General features: G+C 43.6%; 1 protein-coding gene across 4 annotated transcripts in view; it reads right to left on the reverse strand.

The window, feature by feature from the left end:
• Window positions 1-13,770, reverse strand: part of RALGAPA2 (Ral GTPase activating protein catalytic subunit alpha 2) — a 321,127-nt gene extending 307,357 nt beyond the window's left edge. Inside the window, exon 1 of one of the 4 annotated variants that reach the window (XM_004447756.3) lies at window positions 13,502-13,770. In XM_004447756.3, the coding sequence (XP_004447813.1) occupies window positions 13,502-13,607 (106 nt within the window). In that variant the 5' untranslated portion in view covers window positions 13,608-13,770. The remainder of the gene's footprint in view (window positions 1-13,501) is intronic. The other 3 variants (XM_071211588.1, XM_071211586.1, XM_071211587.1) reach the window with 3 other exon arrangements.
• Between the last annotated feature and the right edge of the window lie 1,283 nt (window positions 13,771-15,053).

Here is a 15,053-nt window from a genome sequence, read left to right on the forward strand (position 1 = left end):
GAACACATATTGAAGCATTGCTACTGTGGACTATAGTTTACATTATAGTTTACACTCTGCCCCACACAATTTTGTAGGTTATGACAAAATGTATAATGGGGGAAACGGACTTTGGCCCAGTGGTTAGGGCGTCCGTCTACCACATGGGAGGTCCGTGGTTCAAGCCCCGGGCCTCCTTGACCCGTGTGGAGCTGGCCCATGTGCAGTGCTGATGCGCGCAAGGAGTGCTGTGCCACACAGGGGTGTCCCCCGCGTAGGGGAGCCCCACGTGCAAGGAGTGCACCCGTAAGGAGAGCCGCCCAGCGCGAAGGAGGGAGCAGCCTGCAGAGGAACGGCGCCGCCCACACTTCCCATGCCGCTGACGACAGCAGAAGCGGACAAAGAAACAAGACGCAGCAAAAAGACACAGAAAACAGACAACCGGGGGAGGGGAGGGGAATTAAATAAATAAAAATTAATCTTTAAAAAAAAAAATGTATAATGGCCTGTATCTGTCATTGCAATATCATGCAGGACAATTTCAATGTCCTGAAAATGCCCCCATGTTACACCTATTCTTCCCTCAGAACATATGATGGCCACTGCCTTTATATCAATGATAAAAGTTCTTCCATTGCTAGAATAACAATACGTCTATAATGGAATAGTAATAAGTCTAGTTCAGTCATTGTTCATTTACCAATCTTGAGGATTTTGGGATGGTGATGCCCACTCTGTTTGTAATTGAGAGGAGGCTTAGATCCCATGGGGCAGATGGATGGAACTATCTTGCTTGCAGATGCAGACACTCTCTGTTCCTCAGGATGGGTGTTGTCCATCATTTCCTTGTTAGTTGTCCATCATTTCCTTGTTCCTTGTGGGTGAGTCCAACGAACTGGAGAGTAGGTGTTACAACATTACTGAGATCCAGGGCTCAACTGGCACATGGATGGACCAAAGATTTACATCTCTGGGACATATGTTTAACAAGTATAGTGCTAATTATAGGTTCAAATAAAAGGGGCAGAAGAGCCATGTGTAGGGAAACTATAAATGAGTCTAACTCTGTTACACTGGGCAGCATAAATTCCAAAGTAAGGCCCACTGACAGGGTGATGAATTCCTGAAATAGTCTGCCCTGCTTATAGTGTCTGGATGTCTCTAGAGACCTCAAAAACCCTGCTATCTGAGGCACTGTTTACTATGGCAGACAATGAGATATTGCTGAAACTTACGTAAGTGTAACTTCTGGAATGACCTCCCAATTCACTTTGAAATCTCTTAGCCATAAAAACCCAGTTGTATTTACCATTTCCCCCTTTGGTCAAGGTCTTTTTCCAGATGCATTGCTAGTTGGTCTTTGGTAATAATCCCTCAGTGCCAGGGAAGTTCATCCCTGGGAATTATGTCCCATACCAGGGGTACGGTAATACGTACATTTTTAAGGGAAATGATACATATCAACAAACTACTTTCCAGAAAGAGTATACTATTTACAGTCCTATCAAAAGTGCATTAGATTTTTCCTTTTGGAGTAATGAAAATGTTCTAAAATTGACTGAGGTGATGACAGCACAACTCTGTGATGAGATTGAAAGCCACTGAGTACACTTTGAATGGGTTGTACAAAGCATGGGACTACATAACACAGTGAATCCAGTGGTGCAAGATCAACTGTGGTTAACAGGACAAATATGAAAATGCTTTCTCCTGAACTATAACAAATATATAATACTAATATAGGGTGTTAATAATTGGGGGGTTGGAGAAAAATATACCAAATGTAAGATATGGACTAAATATTACTAAAAGTAGAAATATTTTGATGATGCTCTTTCTTACTTTAGTGTAACAAATGTTTCACAACAATGCAAGGTGCTGGTGTTGTGAAGATGTACGGGAGCCCTGTATGATGATATGCATGTTTGTTTTGTAAATTCACAAATTTTGCTATACACTTATTGTTTATGTATGTTCATGTATGAATGACATACTTCAATAAGTTATATTTTTTAAAAAGCAGTATGTTGAAAAGCAAAAAAAAAAAAGCACATTAGATAATATACCATACTGTATATTATCACTAGGAAAAAAACAACTTTGCTAATATAATAGGCAATTACATTTCAATCTTTAAATTTATGTATCTTAGATAACTAGTGAGGAGTGATTTTTAAAACATTTCTATACATGATTCTTCATTTATGACTTATGTATACATAGATTTTGAACACTGATTTATTGTCACTTTCTTGTTAATACATAAGAGATCTTTACATATTGAAGCTCTAACTTGGTCCCAGAAGAAGCTTCACATATTTTTCCAGTCAATTATTTACTTTTTAACTTTAGTTAAAGAGGATGTGCCTATTAGTATGTGTTTTTATTTTAGGAGTCGGAAGACCATTCTTTCCAAAATAAATATCTGCTTTACAAAACACACAGAGAAATGCTGAGGAAGACTGGATGATATTTTACTTTGACTCTAGAAATTCAGGATAAGCCCTCCCAAATCAAGCCTACATAGCCCAAATACATCCTCATCTTATCTGAAATAGAGCCCATGGAATAGAAATGTTTATACTGTTTGACCAGAAATATCACCAGGCAAAAATAAAACATATGTTAATCCCTAAAAAAGTTTTAAAAAGGGATTTATGTCTTCAGTTCCCATCTCTTCCATGCAGCTTTGAAAATACTATCAAGGATTTCATTAAAATAATTGCCACCTGTGGCTTAATCGATTGGGCTCCCATCTACTATATGGGAGGCCCTGGATACCCATCCCAGGACCTCCTTGTGAAGGCAGGCTGGCCCGCACCCACAGAGAGCAGACGACTGGACGACCAGTGCCCGTGGAGGGCCGGAGAGCTGACACAGCAAGATGACGCAACAAAGGGAGACAAGCAGACACAGAAGAACATGCAGCAAATTGGACACGGGGAACAGACAGCAAGCAAGTCACAAGGGTGCAGAAATTAAAAAAAAAAAAAAAAAAAAATCTTAAAAAATAAATAAATAACTGCTGTCACTAGTTATAACAGGTCCTTTTTTGGGGTAATGACTCAGTTTGGGTTTTTGTGAATTTAAAATTTTACAATATCATCCCTCCAATTTTGTTTCCACAAAAGACTATTTGGGAAACCTGCCCAAGCCTCACTTAAGCCTGCCCTTACCTACAGCTTCTGGCACTGCTGCCCCTACCTCCTGCAAATAATCCTTTCTCATACCTCCTTCATTTGGATTTCGGAGGGTTGGTCTGATAATGAATACATGCACAGAAGGAAAAGATTAGAGAGCTCTTTCAGGAGGGACCACTATCCTTAATTCATAATCTTGAATCATTACTTTAATATCAAGAATTTTCTGGTTGGTGAAAACAATCGTTGGGGCAGGAAGACTTTATGGGAATTTTTATTTATTTTTAAATATATATATATATATATATATTTTAAAGATTTCTTTCTTTCTCTCTCCCTCCCCCCAGTTGTCTGTTCTCTGTGTCCATTCGCTGCGTGTTCTTCTGTGACCACTTCTGTCCTTATCAATGGCCCCAGGAATCTGTTTCTTTTTGTTGTGTCATCTTGCTGTGTCAGCTCGCCGTGTGTGCGGCGCCATTCTTGGGCAGGCTGCACTTTCTTTCGTGCTGGGCAGCTCTCCTTGTGGGGCTCCCCTACGCGGGGGACACCCCTGCGTGGCACGGCACTCCTTGCCGTATCAGCGCTGCACATGGGCCAGCTTCACATGGGTCAAGGAGGCCCGGGATTTGAACCGCAGACCTCCCATGTGGTAGGCGGACACCCTATCCATTGGGCCAAGTTCGCTTCCCTATGGGAATTTTTCAAAATTTCCACATGGTGGCCAGCCACTGCCCCATAATCTTAGCTGCAGTTATTCAAATATCAGAAATTCCAGATTTAGATCGCAAGCTTTGTACAACATCCCTAATGTTGCGCAAATGTCTGACCCAGTTTAGTGTTGGATAAATAGCTGTTACATGAATAAGAGAAAGAATGAATAGGCAGTGTAGTATAGAATCTGAAGTCAGATACCTGGGTTCAAATCCTGCCTCTGCCTCTTACAAGCTATGTAACCTTGGATAAGGTCTCTCTGTGCTTTATCTGTTAAAATGCGGATAATGATTTACCTTGGCTGGTAATATCACTTGGGGGGATTAAATAAGTTACCTCATATAAAAGCACTTATGGCTGTGCCTGGCACATGGTAAGTGCTGAATAAATGTTAATAATAATTATTATTATAAATAAGGAAGATGCTACCAAGAGGAATCAAGATGATTAAGAAAGCTGTTTATGTTCTCAGTATAGTTATCACCTAGTGGAAGCAATCAGGCAGAACCCAAATAGGTACAATACAAGGCTAAAAAAGTCCAGATGCTAAAAGAATGGTATAAGTGCTAAGGGAATTCTGAGGAAAGCTGACTTCTGGTCAAGGGATGAAGAAAGGCTACATGGAAGACGGAATGCGCGTGGGCTCCTCCTGAAGAGTATGGCTAGCAGGATGGGCACCACTTCCCGGGGAAAGGGATGTTGTGTTAGTTTGGGTTCTCTGAGAAGTGGGATGCCAGACAAGACTAGAGATTTATTGGGGGGAAATGTCTGTGGAGGATAAAGAAAAGGAGTTGGAGAAGGTAGGGAAAGGCTTTGGACCACAGTGCAGGGCTGACACCTGCAAGGAGACTGGGAAGGAAGGAGAGTTGGGGAGGAAAAGTCAGACTGTAGAACAATTATAAGAAAGGTCCAGCCAGGCCAATGTAGAATCCTCAGGCCAAAGCCTCCCCTCAGAGGTCTGGCAGGAAAGAGCCTGTATTGGTCCTCCCATTGTGCTCAGTCACTGGCTGGGGCAGCCCCAGAAAAGGTTGGTTTTGGCTGCATAGTAGGGGTGGATCTAGAAGGGCAGCAGCTGGTTCTGTCAGTCAATTAAACTCCAGGAGCAGGAGGTCTGGATGGTACATCTCAGGGCACAAGCACTGTCACAAGTATCTTACGTATCCTTGAAAGTTTGGTCAAGGTCAATGAATACATATCACGTTAAAATCAAACATAAAACAACATCAATGGACTCCTTGTCTTTTTCAAAAAGGATTTTTTTTTTTTTACCAAAGCACAATTGTAATAGCTAAATCAAATAACATATTTACTATTATGGATTACAACTACTTTTAAAATTGTGTTCAATATCTTCCAATTGTGGTTTCAGCTACTAAAACAATATAAAAGACATAAAAAGGGATATAAAACATCTCTTTTCTAAAACTCAAAGCTAAAACCCTGAACTGAGCATTCAGAACTAACTCAGAAACAAATATATACTAAGAATCTATAAGTAGATCCTTTAAAAGGTGTCATTCCTATAAATTCCTCTTCTAACTTCATCAAATTCTCAATTTCTAGGTTTTGCTCATAGATTCTGGATCCCCTCACCTTAATAAAACTATATGAACTAAACCATCCAGGAGGCAGTAACTATGTAAAAAAATAACTTGCATTGTAGACCACCTAAAATACATTAGTGAACAGATATTTAGTAAATGCCATTTAGGATTAATATGGAGGATCTGGGCGCCGAGAGGGCATTTTTGCGAAAAATGGAGAAAATCAAAATTATGCTTAAACACTTGACTGGCACCCAGCAGAACTGACACTCTCACAATGAGAGGAATGAAGGAAAGACACCCACTGTGGCACCATGCACTCCTGAGTCCTTCCTCATGCCCACTCTGGGATATGCGTCCCTGAGTGGAAGGGCAGGCAACATCTGCACAATTTAAACTGTCCTCCCTACTCACCTCCCCCACCCCACCCCACCCCCATCCCCACTTTCTGGGCAAGCATTTAACACATGAATTAAACGCATTTATTAAAGTGAGCTCATTCTCAAAAATAACAAAAAAGCTTTCCATTTTACAATAGATCATTCCTCTCACTACACCAGCAAGAAAGCAAACTTAGCAGATGACCTCACCTCTTACCTTAGCAGAGAAAACAGAAGCTGTGGCTTGAGTGCCCTCTCAGCGCCCAGATCCTCCAGCATCCAGCTCCTGCTTCCTTCAGGGTGGTGGTCTTAGAGAATGAGGTGTGTCTCCTGCAAGCCTGAGCCCTGCCCCCAAACTCTTGGGCCCACTACAGACCATACCTTTCTCCACCACTATCCCCTCTCTGTCTACGCTTTCTTCAATTTCACTCTTTTTTTAGTTCCTTCGAATTATAAATAAGCTCAAGTTTCCCCAGTTCTTAAAAAACACAAAAATCTCCATACACATACACACACACATCCTTGATTGGGAATCTCCCTCTTTTCCTGAAATTAATCAGCACTCTTTCAGTTGCAACACCCAGAAAGAAGACTCAAGCTAGCTAAAGCAAAAACAGGATGTTACAGGCTCCTGAAACTGATGAGTTCAGGGGCTCATTTGGAAAGGCACTGGCTCCCATGGGGGCCCACTGGGATCCTTCTCCTTCTCCCTCTCCCCACTCTGCTTCCCTCTCAGTGTGGAATTCAATTTGAGGCAGGTTCTCTCCACCTGGTGGGAAAACTGAACAACGGCAGCCCAGGCTATATCCTCAAGGGAGTTTGCAATCCCATAGGATGCCCTCCCACCCAGCCCCCCAGCATCCACCTTTCAAATCAGGGGAGACTGGGACTCACCGCACTAGGAAGGCATGGGATTTGGTTTCTCCTTGAGTGAAACCTTTCCCTGGATTCCAGCATCTACTGGCACTATAGGACAAAAGTCAGTGCACACTTAACCCCATGGTGACTCACATCACTACCTTTGCACAAGCTCCTCTCTCGGCAGTCCCCTCACTTCTAACTTGTCCACCTGGCCAACTCACTTATTCATTATTCAGAGCCCACCTCAGGCCTGACCTCCTGAGGAAGCACTGGCAGAGCTCCCATCCCAGCCACGAGGCCCTTCTGCTACTCTGCACCTCTGCACCTGTGGCCTCCTCCAGCCAATCCCACTCCACCCTGGCGTACAGCCTCTGCTGTAAATGTAATTGTTAACAAGCCTGTCTCTCCTCCCATATGGTGTGTCCTGCACTTGTTGTACCTATAATCTGCACTTGATCGTGACCAAAAGTCTGAGAAGCAACTGCACCTTATTAATCTGAATGCACAGCCCTGCCCAGCAGATGTTGCACCCATTTGAAAAATAAACATTTGTGAACTGAATTTTAAAACACTTTAAGGACAAGACAGTTGTTTACTAAATGTTTACTTTAATAATTCTTCATTTTATAGTTGAGTAACTTACGTTCCTTGTTTCAAAAACAATTTTAAAACTCAAATGAAATCAATGTGCTCTTTTGAAAATCAACACTTTTTTTAAAAAAATTAACAATTCCCTACAGTCTCTGCAGCGTTATCTATAGTACTAAATTTAGAGATCAAAGACCAGTACTCTAAATAATCAGTAGAAGTTCTTGTGCCCATATGCAAATAAAGCCCTTACCAACTAAATGAAAATACAAATCATAAAAATTTGAATCAGAATAGTTTGGACCTAGCAATGATCTCCCTTCTCAGAAGAAAAGGTAGAAGCCAACCTTTTTCAGTTTTCCCAAACAAAACATCTGAGCTCAATCAGACATTTATCCTGTGTTCACCTTTCTCACATCAGAAATCTAGTAAACCTCAAGTCCTAGAACCAGGGGTGATATATGTGTGATACACCAATGTGTCCAAAGTTCATTTTCTACTCCAAAGTCATAGATAAAAAATGTTAGTGAGTTGTGAAAGATTAGCAAAAGAAGCATTTTAACAAAATCACTTTGCTGCAAACAAGGTCAACTGAGAGCTACCCTCATAAGAGGGACAGAGCCTGAAATTTCACCTCCCAACCTGGAGCTGATTGTAGAATGTTCACATGGCATTAACATCCAGGCCAACATTTTACCACCTGTTAGGCCTGCCAAGGGCAGGGAGTGACCACTGACCATTGAAAGAGAGAAGGAGCCTTGTTATCTTTTACCATGTTCCAACCAAGCAAGATAACCCCGAATATCCCCAGAAAAAGATATACATTCAAACAAACAAAAAACCTGACCAGAAGATAGCAGCAAAGGTCAAAGCAACATTTTTGGAAGACATGCAAAAACTGGTGGGCTTTTGTTTGCATGTTAACATTCATTCCGGTGGGTAAATGTATTTTCTGATATGTAAATATACTTGTGTATCAGATAACCAGCAGAAGCACAACATGAGCTTTAGAATTACAGGAATCCCAGCTCTGGAACTTATTAGCTGGAGGGAGCTGTACTCAACCTCACTAAGCCTGCTTCCTCATCAGTAGGGTAGGGGTAGGAACCCCAGTGTCTCTCGTAGGTTGTGGGGAGATTGTGATGATGGTAGACAACCACAGCACAGCTTTCTAACCTCTCTTTTAAGCTCTAGACTCCTGTCCAACAGCCTCCAAGACATTTCTACATGAATTTTGCTGCTTTCTCAAACTAGATACACAGAACCCCTGTAATTAGCCAGGACCCCCTCCCAGTTTTTCTGACTCTTTGCATGATGTCTCATTCTTCCAAACACCCACCACCAATTGGCAAATTATTTTTAAAGTGTTTATTGCCGCCCAGACTGCAGGGAAAATGGCAGCCTAGTTCCTCAAATCATAAACATGTTCAAATACAGCCATCTGATGTCAATGAGATTTCTTTCAAGGATATAACATAAAAATATACAAAAAGCTTCTTCCTAAGATGTCTGCAGCGGTATTATTTGTATCAGTATTTTATAAAAGGAAACATCTTAACCATTCTGGAAATGGTTAGCTAAATTACATTACCTAGTCTCAACAAATGCTCTGTAGTTAATAAAAAATGAGAGGAGCAAAGCCCAGGAAACTGCTAACAATAAAATAAATTTAAAAAGCAACATTTAGGGAAATGGCTGTGGCTCAATCAGTTGGACTCCATCTACCATATGGGAGGCCCCGGGTTTGCAACCCAGGGCCTCCTTGTGAAGGCAGGCTCGCCCTCGCCCGCACACTGCAGAGAGCTGCCAGCCCAGGGGCCACGGAGTGCCGCCCAGCCCGCAAGTACGACAGAGAGCCAACTCAGCAAGGCGACACAACAAAAAGGGAGACAAGCAATAATGCAGATGAGCGCACAGCGAACAGACACAGAGAGCAGACAGCAAAACAAGCAGCATGGGTGGGGGAATAAATAAAAATAAATACAGACACAGAAGAACGCACAGCGAATGGACACAGATAGACAGCACACAAAAAGTCATAAGTGGGGGATAAAAAAAAGGCAACATTTAAAATTGCAAATGAAAGAAAGGAAATATACCAAGATGTATTTTGTTCTATCAGTACACAGAGCATTTGTAGGAGTATGTTCTCTCCTCTCTGCTATTAAATATTTGGTATAAACTCTGATATCATTTGATTTAACTCAACTGTCGCCTCTGATTCCAAATCTTTTCTCCTTCAAACGAATCCTTCCTTCCCCAGCTTCTGCAAACCTCACTTTCATTCCTTCACTTAGAGAATCACTAGTTCCTGACGCAGTGGTCTTCTATAATCTTGCCCCTCTTCACCATTCACTGGACAGCCTCTTATTTCATGCTCTTGTCACTCGTCTGTCCCATGATTACCATGGCCTTCTCATGGGCCTCCCTGCCTCCAGTCTCACTCTTCCCTCAATCTCCCTCCCACCCATTCTCCTGTACCCTGATAACAAGAGAGGCAGCTTCAAGTCTTATCATTTTACCTGGAAATGATTCTCCAGGAGGGCTCTCTCACCTTCAGGATAAGATCTGTGCTACATAACTCTAGCAAACAAAGCCCATTCTGATCTGGCCTCCAACCTGCCTCAACTGCCTGCCAAGCATTCCTCTCCTCCCATAACCCTCCAGTCCAACTCACTGTCCAGCCTCACCCACGGCCTCTATATATGCTAATCATTTGACTTAAACTGTGGACCCCTAAGAGCAGGGGTTCTCTCACCCTATATCTTCAGCACCAGATGTCATCCCTCCCCATTCCCCAACCCAACCCCAGTAAGAGGCTGGTTTTCCTCACCCTCCTACCACATTGCCAGGTGGATTTCCACCACCCACTCTTCCTCCCTCTCTATTTTCCCAAATTCTAAACCTGCTCTGTCCAAATTTATAGCCACTAGCAACCTATGGCTACTGAGCACTTGAAAACTTAGAGGCTAGTTTCAACTGAGATGTGCTTAAAGTATACAATAAACACTGGACTTCAAAGACTTAGTACCCAAAAAAAAGTAAAAATAGTATTTTATATTGATTACCTATTATATGATAACATACTTGGGAAATACTGGGTTAAAGTATATTGTTAAAATTAATCTCTCCTGTTTTTACCATTTTAAATGTAGCTACTAGAAAATTTAAAACTACACATGGCTCACATTAGTTTCATTGGACAGAGCCAGTTTAATTCTTCTTAGGAGGCCAAGATGGATAAAACCCCCTTCAAAAAGCCTCTATTCTTTCTGTCATTCTTAATGGTTTTTTGTTTTGTTTTGCTTTGCCCCTTGAGATACAATAATGGGGTTTACCATCTAATCCACTATCAAATTACACAACACACTAGGTGTTTATTTTATATAAATTCTTCTTGCTATATCAATATATTCCTCAACATATATCAATATATATACCTATATCAATATATATACCTCTACCTTGGGACTCATAGTAGGCACTCAACTTTTGATTTAGACATCATCTTTGCAGGGGTAGGAGCAATATGGTAATGTTTGTTCTATTTTGTTTAGTCATTTGCTTTCCCAATGATGATTTCAACAGCATAGGGAGAACTGGAAGTAAAGGAACCTGACAGTTCTTTGTTCTTCCTCTAATTAATATAAATGTGTCAACCATTTGGTACATTCTTGGCACCTGTGTCCCGATTTTCCCCTCTGAGAAACAATTTAGTTTTTATAAATCCAATCTACAGAATAGGGCCAAGTCAATGTATCTAAGAAAAGTTTAATTAGAATCATTATCATGATTCTGAGAAATACTCTGCTATCCAGAACTAATCATGCATTTCTCAGCCAGTGGTCTCAAATGCAGAATATCTATAATTAAGAGAGAACAAATCCATCACCATTATCAAAACTAAAAAAGAAGGAAGCAAAACTACCTATCCAAAGAGTGGGAGGGAAACTGTTAAATGTCTATTCCAGGTTGGAGGAGTTTTACATCAGATTCACAATAACTTCTATGAAGCAGACATTACCATACCCATCATACAGAGTAAAAAAACTGAGGCTCAAACACAGGCTAAGTAACTAGATGAAAGTTGCACTACAAATGGCAGGGATAGGCTGCAATCCAGGCCAATGGCATCATTTTCAATATAAAAAAAAATTATCACTCTAAGATAAAATACGTGAAAAGCACGAGTCATACTATACACATAAAAATACAATAGAAATTTCTATTCATTTCCTTCAAATAGTTTCCCTAATCTGGCTTAATTCCTATCTTCCAGTTCTAGAGGCCTTTGTTTTCCACTGGGGTGGGGGAGGGAGGAAGGGGAGAGAAATAAATAAAATAAAAAATAAATCTTAAAAAAAAAAAAGTAGAAACAAAACACCGTATGTGATGTGGGAGGATCCAGTGCACTGTCGTACTATTTTCCTTTAAAATCTTTAAACCACGATTACAAGCGAAAGTTTACATTAAACATTATGACTAGAACTCAGACACACGTTACAAAAATCTCCTCTCCTTCAGATGATGATCAAAGAAATAGACAACAGAAACTGGGCCATTCCACAAACAAACGCATCAACCAAAAAAAAAAAAAAAAAAGAATGCACATAAGGAAATATCAAAGACCCTCTAGATGTTATAGAACTGAGGTCATAATGAGTTCAAAGAAATGATGAAAGAAAGTTCCTCAAAGTAAGTCACACAACTTAGAGTGAAACCACAATTATAGACTTGAAAACTATCTACTTTCTCAGAATGGTAACAATGTACTGCATATCTCTAAGAAATCAAACTGATCTAGGTTTAATTGAATCTGCCTTTACAAAATGTAACCAACTTAATCTTGTAGACTTGGACAGAAGACCAAGCACTCTACCACAGAAAGTTTCAAAGTCTCAAATACTTTGAAATGCTCAACTCTCCTTTATCAGAAATGCCCCTGCAGTAGGGTGTTAATCAGTCACTACTGACTAAGAACCCTTCACAATGTAACCTGTGTGTGCCTGGTTTTCTACTACAGGAAGTAGAAAGTTCAATTTACCAAGTGCACCACATTTCACTTTCAAAAGTCTTAAAAACTAACCCCTCTAACCATAACCCAATTCATTTCATTCCAAATTGAACAAAATTGTGTAATTTCAAAGTATCTGAGATTGGCAATATCGGATAGTCCTCGGCCCCGGGCCCCCAAGAGGTACTTCATAGACTAGAAACAGAAATAATTAACAATTTTTAATCTCATGAACAAGATCTTTAAAATTCTCGCATTTACAATGAATTCCTTTATGTCATATTTTCTCAAATGACAGGCACATTAAAACTATGTACCTTAGATCAGGTGATTTTTGTTCATATTAAGAATAAAAAGACTACAAAAAATAAGCCTGTGTATAGACAGCAAAGGTGTTTTCCTCCTACACTAAAGTTAAGGCTAAGAACATAGGAAACAAAACAGAGGCTCTGCAAACCAACTCCAGATCACGTGCAGCAGGTGACAAGAAGCTTTGCGGACACTTCACACCCCAAGGAGTGAACTTCATCACAGGTCAACTCCAGCCCTGCCGCCCGGGGGTTCCACAGAACCTCTCCCCAGCAGTTCAGAAAAACGGAGGAAAGCATGTAACCATCCCTGTCGTCCAGCCAATGATAGGGAAGCAGCCTCGCTGAACCCAGAAGAGTCTTCACTCCCTCCCAGCGGGCACGAGGAGCCCCCTTCCTGCCAAAGACACAAAGAGACGGGAGCAGCTAGACCCAACACACAAATAAAATGTGTAAGTGGGTACATGGAAAGGGAGATGACACATTAAATTTGTGCTGGGAATGTTAAATTAAATTTGCACTTGGCGTCTATTTGGGGTCTCAGGCTCAAAAACAGAAATTACATTTGAAAAGGGGGAGAGAGAGGGATGACAGTTAAGTCTGCGCTGGGACCACTTGGGGTTCGGTCAATCGGCTGCGGAGCGGAGGGCACGGTCCCAGCTGCACCCGCCCGGAGGGTGGCGGGGAAGACCGGCGCGGAGCGAGAGTCTGAGGTAAGTTGGCTCTCCAGGACTGAAGGCAGTGCCCGAGGGCCCGGCTGCCCGCGGCCCCGCGGAACAAAGCCTCCCAGGGGCGCTGGGGGGTGGTCCCCACCCAGGCCTGGAAAAGAGGGTCTGGTGCCCCCCCCCCCCCCGGGTGTCTTCAGCACCCGAACCTCTCGCCGCCCGCGGGTCTCGGCTCCCGGCAGGTGCCCCCAGCTCCAGACACCGCCCCCCCCCCGGCCTCTCGACCCCCTAATGCCCGGCGCGCGCCTCACCCAGCAGCGCCCGCAGGTGCTTCAGACGGGTCAGCACGTCCTTCTTGGGGTCCAGCACCTTCTGGGTGGACTTCTTCACATCCCCATGGCTCCTTCGGGAGAACATCCCGCCCCGGGAAGCCCGGGCCCCGCCGGCGGGGCAGGAGGCGCCTGCACCGCGCAGGTCACCGCATAGAATCGGGCCGGCGCGTGTCGAGCGGGCCGCTCGCCGCCCCCCGCCCGGCCGCCGCTGCCGCCGCTGCCGCCGCTGCAACTGCCGCCTCAGCTGCGACTCCAGGAAGGAGGGGCGGGCCCGGCCGGCAAGGGGCGGGCCAGGAAGGCGGTGTCGACGCGGAACCGGCCGCCCCGCCCCACGGGAGGCGCCGCCCGGCTCCTCCCGCGCGACGCACGCGCGCGGCCCGGGTTTGCCGCGAGGTTCGCCCGCCTGACAGAGCCAGGGCCCCGCGGAGACGCGCCCCGGCGCCGCGAATCACAAAGGAGCTCGCCCAGTCACGAGCCGAACTACAAGTCCCAGGATGCACGGCAAGGCGACCTCCTACCCAGCCGGCCAATAGGAGTCAGTGGTCCTGCTCTGATCCCGTGTCCTCCTCGCCGTAAGCCGCAGGCGTTCCTGGGTAATGTAGTTCTCTAGGTCCCTAGAAGGCCAGGCGCGAAATCCTCGCTACCAGAGTACCCAAGGCGCGGGGCAAAATACCCCTGCTCTGGGAGCCTAGGGGATCCGCCGCTTTATTCTCCGGTCTGCGCGCCCCACGTGTTTCAGGGTAGTGCAGTGTGAACAAATATCTCAGTAAGAAAAGTTTCAAGGCTTTTTAACATGCAAACTCTTTCACGTTTGGCTTCTGAATTCACAGCAGGGAGCAGTCGAAGCTCCTTGGACCATGCCAAAATCGGAGTTTCAATTTTACACTAACACGAATGGCTTTGGCAGCAGGAAAGGGCACGCCAGGCTCTCGGTGAAGAGTACAGCCAGTCCCCTTGGCTCCTGGGACCCAATCTCACTTGTGGCGTGGGGTGACCCGCCATATACCCTGCTAGAAGACGCAGACGGTTCTTTAGGACTTTACCTCTCGCCTGCCAGGAAGTGCGCATTTTCTGTGTTGTGCAAGGTCACGTAGCAATCTTGTCAGAGAACTAGAAATTGAACTGAGCGACCTGTCTCTCAGGTCAGTATGCTTTTTTAAGGCGTGAGAGCAAGACTTTGAGGTGGAAAATGGTCTGGAGGCTTCATGTAATCTGAAGATTACTGGCATCTGGATCCGTTGATACTGGAAGCCTTGACTTGTGGGCTTTATCAGCAAGTACTTAAGGTGGCTGTTTAAAATTGTGGTTTCCATTCAAATTGTGACAACACAACTGTCTTTTTCCTCCCGCTGAACTGTAATCTTGGGATCGGAGTCTGGGATTTGCATGCCCGTCGCTGAACACAGTATTTGGCCTCCAAGAACACTCAATTAAAAATTCGTTAAATAAAATGGAAAAAGCTAACATAGGCCTACATATTTCGTGCAAGCATGCAGAAAGGTGGTCTCATTCATTATTAAAGCCTCTCTCC

Source organism: Dasypus novemcinctus, chromosome 24 (genome assembly GCF_030445035.2).
Source record: "Dasypus novemcinctus isolate mDasNov1 chromosome 24, mDasNov1.1.hap2, whole genome shotgun sequence".
In the NCBI taxonomy this organism is placed as follows: Eukaryota; Metazoa; Chordata; class Mammalia; order Cingulata; family Dasypodidae; genus Dasypus; species Dasypus novemcinctus.